Below are 16,441 nucleotides of genomic sequence, written 5' to 3'. Positions count from 1 at the left end.
TTCTGGGCTATAGTCAGGAACAGCATCAGAGGCCATGGTCCAGGCTTCTTCCTCTAGCTGGTCCCCACCTGACTGCCCTACCCCACAATGCTACATGGGGCTTTAGGAGGGGGAAATTTCTTTCCCAAGCCACTGTGATGCTCTGACCAGTATCTTCGGTTGGGAGAGGTGGGTGGTTCCTGAGATCAGCAGGCATTTGCTCAGGACACACCCCTCTGGCTCTTGGGCAGATTTGGGTCAAATCTTGCCCTTCTGCAAGCTGCCCTGATGATGGGGTTCAGTTCTAGCCGAGCCCGCAGCAGCTGCCCAACCAGAGACAGGCTCCCAAGAGGGCTGGGTTTGCGTGGGAGGGGGCATTCAAGGCCACAGCTGCTTCCTGGGAGGGGTAGCCTTTGCCTGGCCAGGCTTGGGAGCTGGTGGGTAGGAAAGCTCTGTCTCTTTGAGTTAGAAGAGTTCATGGTGTCAGTGGAGATTTACAGGTAAGGGGCTCCCCTGAGGAATGACAAGGGTGGTTTCTTGTACACTTGTCTCAGCCCAGAGCCAACTGGGAAAGGGAGCACTTATGTGACAATGAGGAGATCAGTTCACACGTGCTAAGCCCGTATCTGTGCCGGGAACCATGGGGGCGCTATAGGGGTGGTGTGGCCTAATAGTTAGGAGTATAAACTTGGAGTCTTATGGTTCTAGGCTCAAATCCCAGGCTCATCTCTCACAAGCTGCATGACCTTGGGCAAGTTGCTCAACCCTCTGAGCCTCAGTCTCTTCACCTGTAAAATGGGCATGACCATCAAACCTCCCTCTCTCAATTGTTTAGAAAAGTGCTAGCCCCTAGAACTTTCATTATTTACTTTTTTTTTTTTTTTGGCCATGTGTGCACTTCGTTTAAGTGTGCTGGCTTCTCTAGCTGCAGACCACTGGGTCAGTAGTTATGGTGAATGGGGTTAGCTGCCCCGTGGCATGTGAGATCTTCCTGGACCAGGGATTGACCCCATGTTTCCTGAATTGGCAGGCACATTCTTAACCACTGAACACCAGGGAAGTCACTTTCATTTACATTTTTTTTACTAGTCATATTTAAAAAAACAAAACAGGGAATTAATTCCCTGGCGGCCCAGCGGTTAGGACTCCACACTTTCACTGCTGAGGGCTGGGGTTCCCACAAGCAGTGCAGCACAGCTAAAAATAAATAAAATAAAATATATAAATAAAAAAGCAAAAAAAAAAAAACAAGCAAGTGAAATGAATTCTAATAATACATTTTGTTTAACCTAATAAATTCCAAAAACATTACCATTTTAACATATGATCAGTATAAAAAACTCATCAACGAGATTTTACATTCTTTTTTTTTTTACACTAAGGCTTTAGTGTCTGTGGTGTATTTCACATGCATAGCACATCTGTTTGGATGAGCCCCTTTGCACACGCTTAGTAGTTGCAATGGCCAGTGGCTGATTTTTATGGTTAGACCATGCTGCAGAGGGTCTGACTCTGAAATAAGAATCTGTGGGATAAGCACACAGTGCCCTGTGGGTGCCCGGAAGGTTAGAACTATCACTATCGGCAGGTGTTTCTGGAGTGGTCCAGTGGGGAAGACAGGTCCAAAGTCAATTCAAAGGCCCATCCCAGGACAGTGGGATCGAAGAGGGAGTGATTCATTTGGAATTTGGATGTTCTGAGCTCCAGAGGCCTTCCGATGTTCTCTGTATTCGACTTGGGCCTTCAAGAGTGGGCAGGGTGTCAGTAGACAGCAGACTGCGATGAGAAGGATGTGGCAGGGGCAGAGGAACAGAACCGGGAAGGGCTGGGCCAGGGTCAAAAGCTCATTTCCGTCCCAGGAACCCCAGTGAGTAACAGAGGGAGGGGGTCGAGGTGAGGCAATAGGGAGTGGTGGGGACTGTGGAGGGTGGAAGGGTGTGTGCCCGTCTCAGGCAGACACGACCGGGGCGCTGGAGCCATCAGCAATATGGGTCCGGAGCTGCCAGGCTCCTCTGGTTTGTCCATGGAAGCCAGAAATCTGGATTTTTATGTGAAATCTGACTTTTTAAAGTTGGCAACCAAGTCAAATTCTTTTGAAGCACTGTGCTCGGCCAAACAAAACATGTCTGCCGGCCGGCTTCTGCCCAGGCGCCCTGTCGGCCAGTTGTGGTGGAGACCGTGTTGGAGGAGAAGGGAAAACGGCATCGTGTGACTAAGATAGAGGGTGGGGGATGCTGGCGTGTGGGCTGGTCTGCCTGGCGGAGGGGCCCTGACTTTCCTGAGGAGGCTGGGGAGCCGCAGAGCCCACGGAGGCCAGAAGGGCAGCTGGGCTGTTTCAGACCGAGAAAGACAGACTCTGGCACCTTGGGGTGGGCGGCAAGTTCTAAGTTCCAGGTCTGCCTGGTGATGGCTAAGGGCCCGCAGCCGTTCACCTGCACAGGCTGACTCAAGTCAGAGTGGTACTCCCCGCGGTGGGGACCCTGTGGGGAGCAAGAGCAGGAGGTGGAGGTGGCCCCCGGGAGTTGCCCCACAGTCACAGGGCCACTTTCTCCCTGCCTCTCAGCTCTAGGGCTGTCTCCACTGACCAGTTGCTCCTATGGGTCCCCTTGGTCTTACTCCCCATTGACTATGGGGCTCTCTGCCCACTCAGACTCTCCATTATCTCAGGGCTGCAGGACCACTAGCAGTTGCCCATCTCAATTCAAATTCTCAAGAGAGCAGATTGAATTGAACAGGCTGGACCAGGTGGCGTCTCTGTCCCAGTCAACTATGTCCAGAATATGTGCCACCTGGGACAACATCTCCCCCTTACTGAGCACTCTTTCTGCAGGGTTGTAACTGGGGCAACAGGCTTGAGGGGGAGCCCATGGCAGTCCTGGAGGTGGGGGACAGTCTGTCTCAGTGCCTGATTCCTCCCCAGCTCCTAGGGGCCCCTATCTGGGCCCTGAGAGCTATCAGGGTCCTCATCGGTTTTCCTGTGGTTGGAGTTTCTGGGGAGAGAAGCATTCATGGACCCTAGGAGGTTGTAGCTTTAGTGTGAAGTGCAGGGAAATTAGATTCCAGAGGGCTGGGACCAAGCAGTTCATGAGGGGCAGTGGTGGGGAGGGTCTAGAAAGCAGATTGAGCACCTTGAGGGGGCCGAAACCAGATGGGGGGTGTTGTAGGCCAGAGAGATCAGCCAAGTAGAACCCCAGTGTCTGGAAGAACCGGGACAAAGAACTCTAGGACCACAAGCACCACATGGCAGTCGAGAGCAATCTGGCCCTGCAGTGACTAGAGCAGTCATGGCAGGACCCAGAGAGCTGGCAAGGCAGCTCTAGGCCCCTGTGGGGGAGGAAGTAGCCCAGAGCCTGCAGAGTTTAGGGCCAGAATCCAGAAGTCTTGGGACAAAGGACGTTAGAACCCAACCCCAGCCCTGAGCTGTGAGAACCCAGGGACTTAGATACACAAGCAGATCTCATCTGGCTGAGTTCCCCAGACTGAGGAGGGTGCATGGGAAACTCCTCCAGAGCTGGCTGAGGTCTCCAGGTCCCTGCAAGCCCAAGTGACAGAGGGCATGCTACTGGGTGGTGGAGAAGGGCCATGCTTTCCACCCCACCATCAAGCCAGCTACGTCCTGGCAGGCAGGGCTGGGACAGGGCCATCAGGGTCCTCCTAGGGCTGTCTTCTACCTCAGCTATCTTTGCCCCCAAGCTAGAGTCAGGACAGGCGTCCTTGGCCCTTCAGACAGCTGAGGAAGCAGAGGTTCCTAGAGGGATATCAGAACTGTGATTCTGTGAACTGAGTGAGGCGGGGCTGGCCTGAGAGTGCCGTGAGTTAGCGGGGTCCCTTCTCAGAACCCCAGGCTCACAGTCACCAAGAGCAGACTGGGGGACACTGTGCTGTCGCTTCCCTCTCACCCTGGAAGCTTCAGGACACTGATGGAGCCCCTTGTGCAGTTTCCTTGCACACAGCCTCCTCCTCTCGACACCCCCCTATGCTGCTTTCCAAAGGGCCTTGCTGCCCACTGGGCCCCACATGAGCTCCTTGAGGCTTGACAGGGTCACCAATGAGTCCCCAGGGCCCAGCTCGGGGCTAGACACAAACAAGGTAGGCCCTCCAAGGACTTACTGTGTGTTTGCTGAGTGAATCCAGAGAACCCAGAAGACCTGAGATCCGTCACTGTGCCCTCCTCCAAGAGTCTGCGAAGGAAGGGACTGGGTCCTGGTCACCCGTGAGTCCCCAAGGGCCAGTCCATGAAAGGGGGTGATACATATAGAAAGGCAGGCACCCCACTCCGGTTGGGGAAGGGACTAGGGTAGCCTTTGGAAGAGAGATCCAGGCCCCAGGGGGAGCTTCCATACCTAGGGCTCATCTACCCAGGGTCCCCCAGCACCTACCTCCAGGTGCGATGGGGTCTGGGCAGGCTTAGGAGCACGCTGAGTCTCTTGGGAGAGTCTTCACCACCTTCCCAGGGCTCCATTTCTGTAGTTTAAAGTGTTCTGGAACCATTAAGATGCTGTCCAAGTATCTCGTGATGCTATTTACATAAACTACAAGATCAGGCAAAACTAATCGAAAGAGAGTTCAGGACAGCATCCCCTCAGAGGGGAGAAGCTTACAGCCCCCACAAGGGAGACTTACACAGAGGGGTTGGTGATGCCGTACTTCTTAACCTGGGTACTAGTTATTTTGCATGAATACATTTTTGTGAAAATTTTACTGAGCTGTGTACTCATGAGAGCTGCACTTTACTATACCTATTTATTTTACACTTTCATAAAGTTTTAAAAATGCTAAACAACACCAAGATCATAGTAATAAAACAACAGTAGTCTCCAGGTCCCCTCCACTTATGGAACCCTTACCCCCATCCCTGACAGCATCTCTAGATGAGAAGAGAGGCCTCTGCTGGGGGTGGGTGGCAAAGAAAACCAGGAGCTGTCCTGACCTGCGTGCCTATCTACAAGAAGGCATCATTTCCACTGAGATGGTACCTTTCGGACGAGGAGAAATAGCAGAGCTGTCTAAAATGCCTTCATTCCCATTTTCCAGGAGATTGAGAAAATGTCTCCCAATCACATCAAAAACAGAGGTGTTTTGAGGTGGCTGGGAGGCTGAGCGACTTGGGGGGGCGAAGGGATGGATTTTAATCACACCCACGACTTTTCAGAGAGAGGGGGAGGGTGCGCCGCGTCCTCTCTGCTGATACCCGGCGCTGCCGGGTGCAGGTTCTGCCCAGCGGGGCGCCCGGCGGAGGGGCGCGGGGGGTGGGGCGCAGAGTCCCGCCCCGTAGGCGGGGCCGCCACTCCGCTCCTCCCACCGCCCACCTGCCCCGCCCCGCCTCTCACCGCCGAGGGTCCCTCGGCCTCAGCGCTCCGGCCTCTCCCGAGGCACCCGGCCGGCGCCCGCACCCCCCCGCCTCCGTCGCGCTCGCCCCCCGCGCCCACCCGCAGCGGCCCCAGCCCCTCCCGCGTTCCCGGCCGCCCCACGCCTCCTCTATGGGTGAGTGCGGGGCCCCCGGCCCGGCCGGGCCCCGCCATGCAGGCCGGCTGGCCTGGCCGCCTCCGCGCCGGCTCGGGGAGGGGCGTTGGCGAGGGGCAACGCGGGCCGGCCGGGGAGTTGATGGGGGTAGGGGTGAGATCAAGGGCAGGGCAGGACCGGCTCCTTCCCCTCGGCAGGCGGGGGCTTAGCCCGCCCCCTCCTTTGGGGAAGGCCTGCTCGAGGTGGGAGGTAGACACCGGTCTCAGAATCAGGGCTGTGGGGGTCCAAACTCTGTCCCCATGTCGGGGCACGCTTCGTCACCCCTTCCCCTGGCCCTGCAAGCTGGCCGGGGCGAGCAGCCTCTTTGCCCCCCTTCCCTGTCCTCTCTGCTGCTGCACCCCAGGAAGAGGGGCAGCTTGGAGGGGGCCAAGTTCTGGGTCAAAGATGGACAGCGGGTGGGGGGACCACCCCATGTTCTTGCGGGGGAGACCATCCATAGAGGCTGGGATGTGGAGGACAGGAGTAGGAAGGGACCTTGGACCCCTGGAGTCCCCCTTCCCCTCACTGTCTTGCAGGAATCCCCCAGGAACCCTGAGGCCCCAAGGTCACTGAGCCACCCCCCCTCCCCTCCCCACCCCCCACCAGTGGGACAGAGAGAGGGAGCTGCTCATTTCCAAAGATGTTTTCTCCCCCTGGAATCTGGATAATTTCCCTAGGGAGCTGCAACAAGAAAAGGGCTCTGCACACAGATTCCCGTGCAGATAAGTTGGCATTTAAAAGAGAAAGGGACACTGCCCTCCTTTGAAGGGTGCATTGAGGAGACTGCCCCACCCCGTCCTCCGAGCGGGAGGCTCCTGGGGCCCGGGGGAGCCAGGGTGCCCCTGCCTAGGGCGCACCCTCCCTGGGCCCCGCCCAATTAGTAACCCTCCTCTTCTCTCCTTTGCAGAAGACCGGAGCCTGGAAGAAGAGAAGGGACTGCGTTGTCAGAACCCTGACTGCATGGACAAGGGCCGGGCTGCTAAGGTAGGGAGGCTGGCGGGCCTGGGGGCCCCTGGGGCAGGTTGCTAACCACCCGCTCTATCCAGGCCCGGAAATCCATGGGGCCCTGGCAAGGGTGCAGCTGGCCTGGCCACAGTGTGGCCTGGGTTCAGGGGTGGGCAGGGCTGCAGGATGGCTGGTTTAGGAGGCAGAGGGGCTGACCTTAGTTCAGAAAGAGCAGAGGTGAGGGGACTTCTATGAGGGCAGCCAGAGTGGGGGTGCCTCAAAGCCCTTTCTTGCCCTGTAGTCCTTAGAGCCCTGAGGTGACAGGCACTGCTGCTCAGTGTCACTGATGAGGAAGCTGAGAATCAGCAAGCAGGGACACCCCCCACCCTGCAACCAAGGTTCCATTCCAGTGCCCCATGGGTACTCTTCCTGGGCCACCAGGCCACTCTTCAGGCCTGGGCATGGGTCAGGGACACTATGGGACTTTGTGACAGTGACTGCAGGCCTGGGGGATGAGGAAGGGAAGAGGGGGCCCAGTGGTCCTGGAGTGTCAGGACTTGGGAGCTAGCAGTGGACAAAACAAGAGGAATACAGCTAAAAATGATGGGGGCGCCTTCTGCCTGGTCTGTGCTGGGCCCTGTGCCTCATGTGCTGTTTGTGGCAGCTCTGCTGGGAAGGCGTGGGTTGTTGCCCTGTTTCCCAGATGAAGATACCAAGGTTCAGAGAGGTCCTGTGACTTGGCTGAGGCCCCACAGCTCAGGAGAGACTGAGCCAGGGCTGGAACCCAGGTTGGGCCCCTCCCCGCACGCATTTGAGGGACAGTAGTGGTAACTGCCACAACTTACTGTGTCACCCCGAGCCCTGAGGACTCTTTGTCTCCTCCCTCTGGCCTTCTGACAACTGTCCCGTCACTATTCTCATTTACAGTAGAGAGGTAGTGGCTCACCTAAGAACTCATCTCTAGGATATGGTAGAGCTGAGATTCAAACCCAGAACCCAGATCTGTGTGGTGTCAGAGCCCTGTTCCTAGCCACTGTGCAGCCCAGCTCTGTAGCTGGAAGAGATTAAAGATGCCGCCCTGTTACACCCTTCCACCCAGACACAGCCGCTTACATTCTGTACAGGAAGACCATGGCTGGAAGGAACATGGAGGGCTGTTCTGGGGGTGGGGAGAGGAGGGGGAGGCTTCCAGTTGCCGTGGTCACCGGCAAGGGGGCGGCTGTGATGTCAGATGCAATCTGCTGGCACGGATGGTGCCTGGCATCAGGGCTCTGGTGTTGGCTGGCTGCCTCTCCCCCATATGGGGGCTCCTGGCAACAAACTGGCCCCAGTTACCCTCAGTTACATCCTGCCAGAGGCCTGTGAAGCCTTGGGGCCTCTGCCTGACCCAGAGCGGTGGCAAAGGGGGCAGGCCACACTGACCCAGCCTCTTTTGTGGGCAGCTGCACCCCAGGCAGGCCCACAAGCTGCCATAGGAAGGGGCAGGGGTGAGGCCTATGAGATGAGAGTTGGTGTCAGAGTGCCTGAGGTCCTTCTGCAGCCTCCAGGTCTCAACTCCAGCCCAGCCGTGGGCTGCCTGCAACTCAACTTGGCTGACGTTGGCATCAGCAGCAGACCATCACCCAGCCTGCAGGGGGAGAGCCCTAGTTCTATCGCTGGTGGCACCTGCTTTGGGACAGGTGATACAGACTTGGGCCACAAGGATGCCTGAATCAAAGGCAGAAGGTCTAGTCAGGGAGGACATCTTGGAGGAGGTGGCCTCTGATGGGAGTGAAAATGTGGACGTGCCTGCATGCTAAGTTGCTTCAGTCGTGTCCAACTCATTGTGACCCCATGGACTGTAGCCCACCAGGCTCCTGATCCCCAGGAGTCCATGGGGATCTCCCGGCAAGAATACTGGAGTGGGTTGCCATTTCCTCCTTCAGAGAATCTTCCTGACCCAGGGATCGAACCCGTGTCTGTTATGTCTCCTGCACTGATAGGCGAGTTCTTTATCACTAAGCCCCAAAACGTGGACAGGCAGAGCAGAAGCCAAGGGCAGTCCAGAAAGGGGGAACTGCCACAGGCAGAAGTGCAGAGGCAGAAAACAAGGAGCAAGAAGCAGGTCTTGCCAAGGGTAGGAGCAGGCTGGAGCACAAGGTCAGAGGAGGTGAATGACACCCAGGTTGGTGAGAGAGAGGAGCAAAGAATATCCTATTGTTGATGATAATAAGAACCACCAGTGACCAAACATGTTTACGTGCCAGGCAGGTTGTCAGGCCCTCATGCTTGTTTCACTGAACTTTTGTGAGAACCTTAGAAGAAAAGCGTTATTATTATTCCTGTGTGAAACATAAGGAAACTGAGGCTCAGAGAGACGAAAGAACTAGCCCACGTCACACAGCATGACTGGCCAAGCATAGTCTGGAATGAGATGGAGAGCCTCATTCTCACTGTCCTCCCCAGCCATTCTAGGGACCGCTAGCAGGATGTGACTAGCGTTTTGAAGGAGATGACATCATTCATTCATTCACCAAATCAGCCTGAAGCACCTGGCGTGCCAGGCCCTGTTGTAGGCCTGGAGATTTCCTGGGGAACCAAGGTCCTGCTCTCCTGGAGCTGATCCCAGGCCCCTAGGGAGGAGGAGGGAAGTGAGGACTTGGGTTTGTCAGACTGGCCCCCCCAGGCTGCCCTGGGGAAGGGCCATCTTTCAACCGGGCTGGACCCTTCTACTTCCGGGCCCACCCTTGAGGGTTTTTTTCCGTGTGTGTTTGTTTTTTGGCTGCACTGGGTCTTCATTGCTTTGTACAGGCTTTCTCTAGTTGCGGAGAGCGGGGGGCTACTCTTTGTTGTGGTGCATGGGCTTCTCATTGCAGTGGCTTCTCTCGTTGCAGAGCATGGGCTCTAGGGCTCACAGGCTTCAGTAGTTGTAGCACACCGGCTCAGTAGTTATTTGCACAGGCTTAGTTCCTCCTCCACATGTGGACTTTTCCCGGAGCAGGGATTGAACTTGTGTCCCCTACATTGGCAGGCGGATTCTTAGCCAGTGCGCCACCAGGGAAGTCCGAGAATTTTTGTTTGTTTTTTTCGGTTTGGTTACATCTTTGTTTTTATTTATTTTGGGGTCTGGCATGCAGGATCTTAGTCCCCCAACCAGGGATTGAACTGGTTCACCCTGCTTTGGAAGCATGGAGCCTTAACCACTGGACTGCCACAGACTTCCCGACCCTTGAGGTTTTATTTGAGCTTCTTCTGGCTGCTGGGGCTTTTGAAATGCATCAGCCACCCTACTCCTCCCTCCTGTTCCTGGAGTTCACTCTGGGGGAATGGAGATAACCAGCATGGGCTTCCTGGAGGTGGCTGCTGGTGTCCAGAGAAATGAGGGCTTATTAAGATGGAAGAAAGCTGAGTTGGGGTGGGGATGGATATTGGGAATGGAAGGAGTGAGCAGGGCTCAGGGGATGGGGAAAGGTAGGCAAAACTGAACAGGGAGCATCCTGAGGTCCAGGTGAGGTGTCTGAACTACCTGTCTTAGGGACCATGGAGGGAAGTGGTGTCCCTACACTTCTTCAAGAGGAAGATGTGTAGAGTAGGGGACCTTCCTGGTGGTTCAGTGGCTAAGATTCTGCGCTCCCAATGCAGGGATCCCAAGTTCCATCCCTGGTCAGGGAACTAGATCCCACATGCCCCAACTAAGAGTTTGCTTGCCACAGCTAAAGTCCCACATGCTGCAGTGAAGATTGAAGATCCTGTGTGTTGCAACCAAGACCTGTCACAGCCAAATAAATAAATGAATATATTTTTAAAAGATGTATGGAGTAACCCACACCTGGGAACTGCAGGGTCACAGCCTACCCCTTTCCAACTGCATGACCCTGGGAAAGTCAGTCTACCTCTGAGCCTCAGTTTCCTCATCTGGAAGCTGAGGCTTCTAGAGTTGTGACAAGAATTAAAAGAGGGCCCACCTGTGGAGTGCTTAGCAGAGAGTGTGGCTTGCTGTGGTGTTCAAGAGGATGCTAGCTGTGATCAATCATGTGTGTATCGTGTGTGCAGGGGGAGAGAAACCCCTAGACTCCCAGCATGCCCTCCTTTCTCTCCCTGAGATCTGAGACCACCTTAGGTTCCATCCTAGACCTCACCAACCCCACCCAGCCAGATGGATGTTTACTGCACAGCTATCCTGTCCCCAGGGCAGGTGTCCTGTTGGGGACTCAGAGGAAGTGTTTGCTCCCTCCCTCCCAAAGGGCCAGGTGATGACCTGGTGGATGTCCCCACCCTCCTGCAAGTTAACCACAGGGCAGAGTCCCCTTGATCTGGGCATTCTGATGGAAGTCTGTACAGGGCACCTCAGGTCACAAGGGGACACAGAGAAGGGCTGACACTGGCCTAGGGAACCACATTTGATGGGGTGGAAGACTTGGGGTGTTTGTCCTGGAGATGGGACCCTCAGGGCATCATCCTTAAAGGTATCAGTTCTAGCAGCCACTGTGTTCTCAGCACCTACTGTGTGCCAGGCCCTGCTTCAGTGCTTCTCCACGGGGACCTCATCTAGCCCTCACCCCCACCCTGTGCAGCAAGGACACACCATCTCCATCACAGAGACAGGACACTGAGAAACAGAGAGGGAAAATAACTTGCCTGGGTCTGTCTCAACCAGGTCTGTCTGTCCTCAGAGCCTACCATTTCTAACAAACTGTCAGGAGGAAAGGAGCGCGGGTGAATTTTTCTGCAGGGCTCCCAAGGGCCCTGGCAGGGAAGTGGGCTTTGGTTCAGTAAAGGTAAGAGTCTCCAACAGCTGAAGCTGTTCTCTGATACATAGGTAGTGAGCACCCCATTGCTAGAGGCAATTTAAGCAGAGAGTGAAGATTGGATTTGATGACCTCAGACTTCCCTTCCAGCTTAACATTGGACTGTGAGGTGGCAGGGATGAGTCGGGAGGGGTGGTGTCTATGTCTAGGGGAAGGCTTGTCAGATGAAGACCAGTGGACACAGGGCAGAGGAAGGGGTGGGTCTGAGGTCCTTGTGGAGAAAAAGTGGGCAGGATGTGGTGACTAATGGAAGAAGGAGTCATTCATTCTCCTGGGCAATGCTTTGGGGGTAAGAGGTAAAGGCCAGGCGCCCTTGAGAATGGCCAGATTCTGGAATCTCTGGAGGTAGCTGGTCCTTGGAGATGCTGGTCAGCTGTAGCTCCGGGGCAGTCCAATGTGAGACTGGGAGACTGGGGCAGGACCAGGGAAGCAGTGCAAGTGGAACTTTGGGGCTTTGGCTAAGTAATTTGGAGGGGAGAAGGTAAAGGTCTGGGGTGCCCCAGAGGCCGGGACAGAGGGCCCACTACATGTGACCTGGCTGAGATGAGCTGCCCTGGTGTGGACCAGCCCCAGGGAGGTCAGCACTGCTAAGGACAGTGACTCCCATTAAGAGGGGTCTCTGGAGTAGTCTCCGGTAGTCTGGAGGGGGCCTGATGAAGATGGTCTAGAATTGGGAAAATACAAGTAGGTCTGAACCAGGAGGCTGGGAGTAGAGAATGGCAGCCCCATCATGCCAGTCTCCCTAGGGAAGCGGGTAGGTGTGCTTGGGGCGGGGTATCCCCAGACACTCCCCCCACCTCAAATCCTGAACGCTGAGTTATTCTGAACTCAATCTGCCAGGAACCACCGAAGGGCGGGATGGGCCCCTCTTTCAGGACCTACTAGGCGTGGGCCAGGAAAAAAGAGGGAGGCACGGAGCTAGGCGGGCCCGTTTCTCAGGCGCCGCGGAGGGCGCAGTTCAGAATCCAGCGGAAGCCAGCCTGGCTTGGGGCGATTCCCGGGGCGGGCAGGGCCTGCGGTGCCTCCTTCTGGACCCCGGGGGGCAGCGTCCTGCCGCTGGCCCCCGCCGGGGGCGGGAGGGCGAGCTCTTTTCTTTAAGCCCAGGTCAAAGATTGCAGGTTTTGAACTTTCTGCAGGTCTGTAAGGGCAGCCGCCTTGGGGACAGTTGCAACGGCCTCCTTACCTCTGTCCGCAGCCCGGACCCTAGGTAACCCCCAAATGCCGGCCGGCCCGCCAGCCACCCCTGGGCCGCGGGGTGGGGCTCCCGGAGCTTCCCGGGAGCTCAGCCCCTCCCCGGCCTAGCCGGGCGCGCCGATGGTACGTCCCGGCCCGCCCAGGTGGTAGCGCCCGCGCCGGCCTACCGTAATTCCCCTACGACCCGCGCCCCCGCCGGCGCAGAGCGGACCGAGCCCGCCCCGCGGTTCCGGTGGCCCTCGCCCTGCAGGCCCCTCGGAGCTTTGGCAGTCTTGACCCGAGCCCTAGCCACTGAGGAGGAGACCCATGTCCCTAGGTGAGTCTCAGGGGAGTTCAGACGGGGGTGGGTCCGGGAGCCAAGACTCCCCCTGAATTTATGGACAGAAACCGGGGTTGGGGGGGGGGGTGGTGGAGGGACGGGAGGGCGAGGGTCCCACACAGCCCTAGGCCTGCAGGTGGCCGTCAATGGGCGCCACTAGCTCTGCTTCCACTTACTTGGGGTGGAATGGGCTCCAGCGCCCGCCCCCACAATGACTCTAGGGTGGGGTCGGCTGGGAGAAATGGCCGTGAGGAGTCTGTAGGGCCCCAGCCCTGGTGTGAGGGCTGCTGGTGGGGCGAGGGGTTCCGAAGGGGATTTGCCGGGGCTTGGTTAGGTGGTTTCGGCGACCTCGCCGCATCTGGGCGTCCGTGACGGTCCAAGCGGAAAGTCCTCTCGAGGCCGGCAGGGGGCGCGAGAGTCTGCGCCTCGGGCCGCCTGGGTCTGGCCTGGTCCTCGCTGGGGAGAAGGGGGGAGAGAGAGCCAGGGGACTCATGGGTCTCCTGGAGACCCAGAGGCCAGGAGAGACCCTGGCCGCTATGATGAAAGACTCAGGACGTGGAGGCCCAGGGGCCTCGGACCCTACCGTTTCCTCCACTTCCTTCCCCAGGCTTGGAGGGCTCTGGGAGGATTTATTTCACTATTCCTCTGCTCCTTTGCCAGAGTCCAGACACACATTTGAACCCAGCAGCCATCCCTAGATAGAGAATTCTAGAGAACTGGCCAGTGCCCTCTTTGCACAGTAGGGAAGGGCAGGAGGTAGGTAGGTGGGCCCCAGGAGCAGGTGTGCAGCCCAGGCCTATGCCCTCTCCCCGATTCCCTCCCAAAGAGCCTTTTGTGTGGCCCTGAAACAAGAGGTGCCAGGAGAAGGTGCAGGCTTCCGGGCTGGGGTCCGGGGCTCCAGGACACATTTCTGCAGGGCCTGGGCAGGGGGAAAAGTTCATGGACCACACAGCCTCTCCTTTTCCACCTAGTACCCACAAGTCCCAGCTGGTTGGCTCCCTGGGGAGGAAGAGGGCTCACTGGCTTCTGGACTTGGTGGCATGGAGCTGGCCTGCAGAGAGGTTCTCTACATCCCTACCATCTACCCAGCACAAGGCAGGTCCTTAGAGCAGGCTCTGCCTCCAGGGGGACCCCAGAACCAGAGGACAAGCAGTGAGACCTAGGCCTAGGGGAAGGGAGGAGCCAGATGGGCTGTTTGAAGTGGAGAGCAGCCTGGCAGAGCCGACTCCTCCCTGGCTAACGTGCCCATGCATGCGGCCTCCACCCCTGGATATCCAAGGTGCCAGATGGAGCCTCAGGGTTGGGAGCCTCTTAGGGGAGCTTAGCTCGGGCAGGGAGCCCCTGGGCAGGGGTGTCCCCCTGGCCAGAGAGCCCCAACTCCTGGTTCCAGTCCAGTCTCCTGTGGACAGAGCAGGCCCCAGACCTGTGACCTCTCCTCTCCCACTGCAGACCAGGCTGGGGCCCCAACCCACTGTGAGGAAGGGGATGCCCACAGGCCTCTGCTTTTCTGGGGCAGGGGAGGTGGTGCTGGGCGGGAGTGGCAGGGGGCTCCTGCCTTGCAGACTCCATTATTCATCAGCCCCGGCATCTGGTTTCTGGGTATCAGTTTCAACAAGCCAGTCCTGACTCATGAGCCTGGAGCTGGGGCTGGGCTAGGGAGGGGCCCCCTCCTCAGGGAATCAGGGACTGGGACCTTTTGGGCCTGTTCACGGGCTGTTTCAGCTCCCTATTTAGCGAGCAGGTGGGAACCTCAAAGACTGCCAAGGCCTCCTCCCTTCCCTGTGTAGGGCTTCTTTCCTCCCCTGCTCCACAGGTTCCTTGACCCTGCACGTTTGGCCCTGGATAGCAGGGCCGTGGCCCTCCAGGGAGCAGCCCCAGCCCTGGATGGAGAACCCAAGCAGGAGCATGACTCAGGGTGGCCAGAACTTGGTCACTCCAGTGACCTCTGGTGACCTGTCCTGGCCCAGTCCTGATGGTCTCCACTCGATGCAACCTGGCTACCACAGACCGGTGGGCTTGGGGATCTGCCCTGTCCCCAAGGGGGTGGACCTCACGTCCCTGCTGCCCAAACCACTACTTGGCTGGTCTTCATGTCACTACGGCTTCTCTGTGCTTGAGGCTCACAGGAAGTGGTCCAGTGGGCATCTGCTGTTAGAACAAGTTATTTTACCTTTCCAAATCTCAGTGTCTTTGTCTGTTGAATGGAGATAGTAACAGTATCTTCTCCTTATGGTCCTGAGAAGAGTGAACGGGATTTGGCATGGGCCTGGCACTTAGGTGTGCTCAGAGGTTGGCCTGGGGGGCAGGGGCAGGGGGCCTGGGCAACACCACCAGGCTTTGAGGTAGAAACTGACCTGCCTGGGCCAGCGGGCCAAGGTCATGGATGCTGGAGCGGATGGAGAGAAGCCATGGACAGGCAATGGAGAAAGCGTTGGTGACCATTGGCCACAGGAAGGGCACCCTGGCCAAGACCTTCCTGGCCCCAATGACCTTCTCTGGCATGAAGCCCCTCCTTCTGTCTTCATTCGTCCATTCATCATCTTAGTCTACACAGAGTACCTGTGGCCAGGACTGTTCTAAGTGCCAAAGATGAAGCATGGGCCAGACAGCCAAGACTGCTAGCCTCTGGAGAGAATATTCTAGCAGGGGAAAGTGATCATCAAGAAGTGAACAAAGAAAATAATTTCAGGTCATAATATAAATAGATGCTTTGGAGGAAATGATTCAATTTAAGGGGACTGAGAGTCCTGGGGTAAGGGGGTGTTTATTTGGAGAGAAGAGTAACGGCCTCCTTGGAGAGGAAGGATTTAAATTGGGGCCCAGCGCCAGCTGTTAGGAGGATCAAGGGCACATGGTGTTCCAGAACACGGAGGAGCAGGTTCTGAGCTCAGTGAGCTGTAGAGATGAAGGAAGCCAGCATGGCAGCTCACCCTGTGGAACCGGCCATGGGGGCAAGGAGGGGGCCAGGCCACAATTGGAATTTTATTTTAAGCAAGATGGGAAGTCACAGGAGGGTTTGGTGGGGGGGTGGGGGAGTGACATGGTCAGGTTTCAGTTTTAGAAGATTTGCCTATGGTATGGAAAGAGGGCCGCTCAGGATGTGGGAGGGGACACAGCCGTGGAAACCTCCTGGCCGGGATAGATGGATAAATTGCTGCTCCCCACAAAACCTGTAGAGACCCTCTTCCCCCCACAGAACCAGATTGAGGGGGAGCTGTCTAGGGGATGGGGCTGATGACAGCGTGTGAGTACTGAGGAGTGTCCTGGGGAGGCCATTCCAGAAGCCCAGAGTCAGAAGCCAGGGTGTCAGTCCGGCCTATGGACTTCTCCGTCACTTTCTCCCCCACTCGATGAGCGAGGGTAACAGTGCCGGCCTCCATCTCCCGGGAGTGAGTGTGAAAGCGCTTTGACGACCTACAGTGGTGACCCTGGCACCACACCCCATTCTGGGTCTGCGTCTCTCAGCCTCTGATGAGCGCCCTCTGGCGGTAGGGCACCGGAAGCTCCCGCGTGGCCTTGAGCCGGGGAGGGGTGCGGGGCGGTGGGTGCCAGCCTGGAGCAGCAGGGGCTTCGTGGAAAGCTGAGTTGGGTTGCGGGGTTGTCCCGACGCCTCCTCTCACTCTACTCCTGGGCGCACCCCAGAGACCACCCTCTCCGCCCCGCGCACCTGCCTTCCGCCCGCCGCGTCCTCCTGTGGTCACCAGCCCCATTCTGC

General features: G+C 57.2%; 1 protein-coding gene across 4 annotated transcripts in view; it reads left to right on the top strand.

Annotated features, from left to right (window-relative positions):
* The first annotated feature begins 444 nt into the window (after positions 1-444).
* PLEKHG5 (pleckstrin homology and RhoGEF domain containing G5) overlaps positions 445-16,441 on the top strand; it is a 35,345-nt gene continuing 19,348 nt past the window's right edge. Inside the window, exons 1-2 of one of the 4 annotated variants that reach the window (XM_070474206.1) lie at positions 445-479; positions 6,389-6,465. In XM_070474206.1, the coding sequence (XP_070330307.1) occupies positions 6,442-6,465 (24 nt within the window). In that variant the 5' untranslated portion in view covers positions 445-479; positions 6,389-6,441. Of the gene's footprint in view, positions 480-5,223; positions 5,464-6,388; positions 6,466-12,249; positions 12,724-16,441 lie in introns of those variants that run through there. The other 3 variants (XM_070474205.1, XM_070474202.1, XM_070474207.1) reach the window with 3 other exon arrangements.

The sequence above is a fragment of the Odocoileus virginianus genome, chromosome 11 (assembly GCF_023699985.2).
Source record: "Odocoileus virginianus isolate 20LAN1187 ecotype Illinois chromosome 11, Ovbor_1.2, whole genome shotgun sequence".
NCBI lineage: Eukaryota > Metazoa > Chordata > Mammalia > Artiodactyla > Cervidae > Odocoileus > Odocoileus virginianus.
This window is presented reverse-complemented; position numbering and strand designations above follow the sequence as displayed.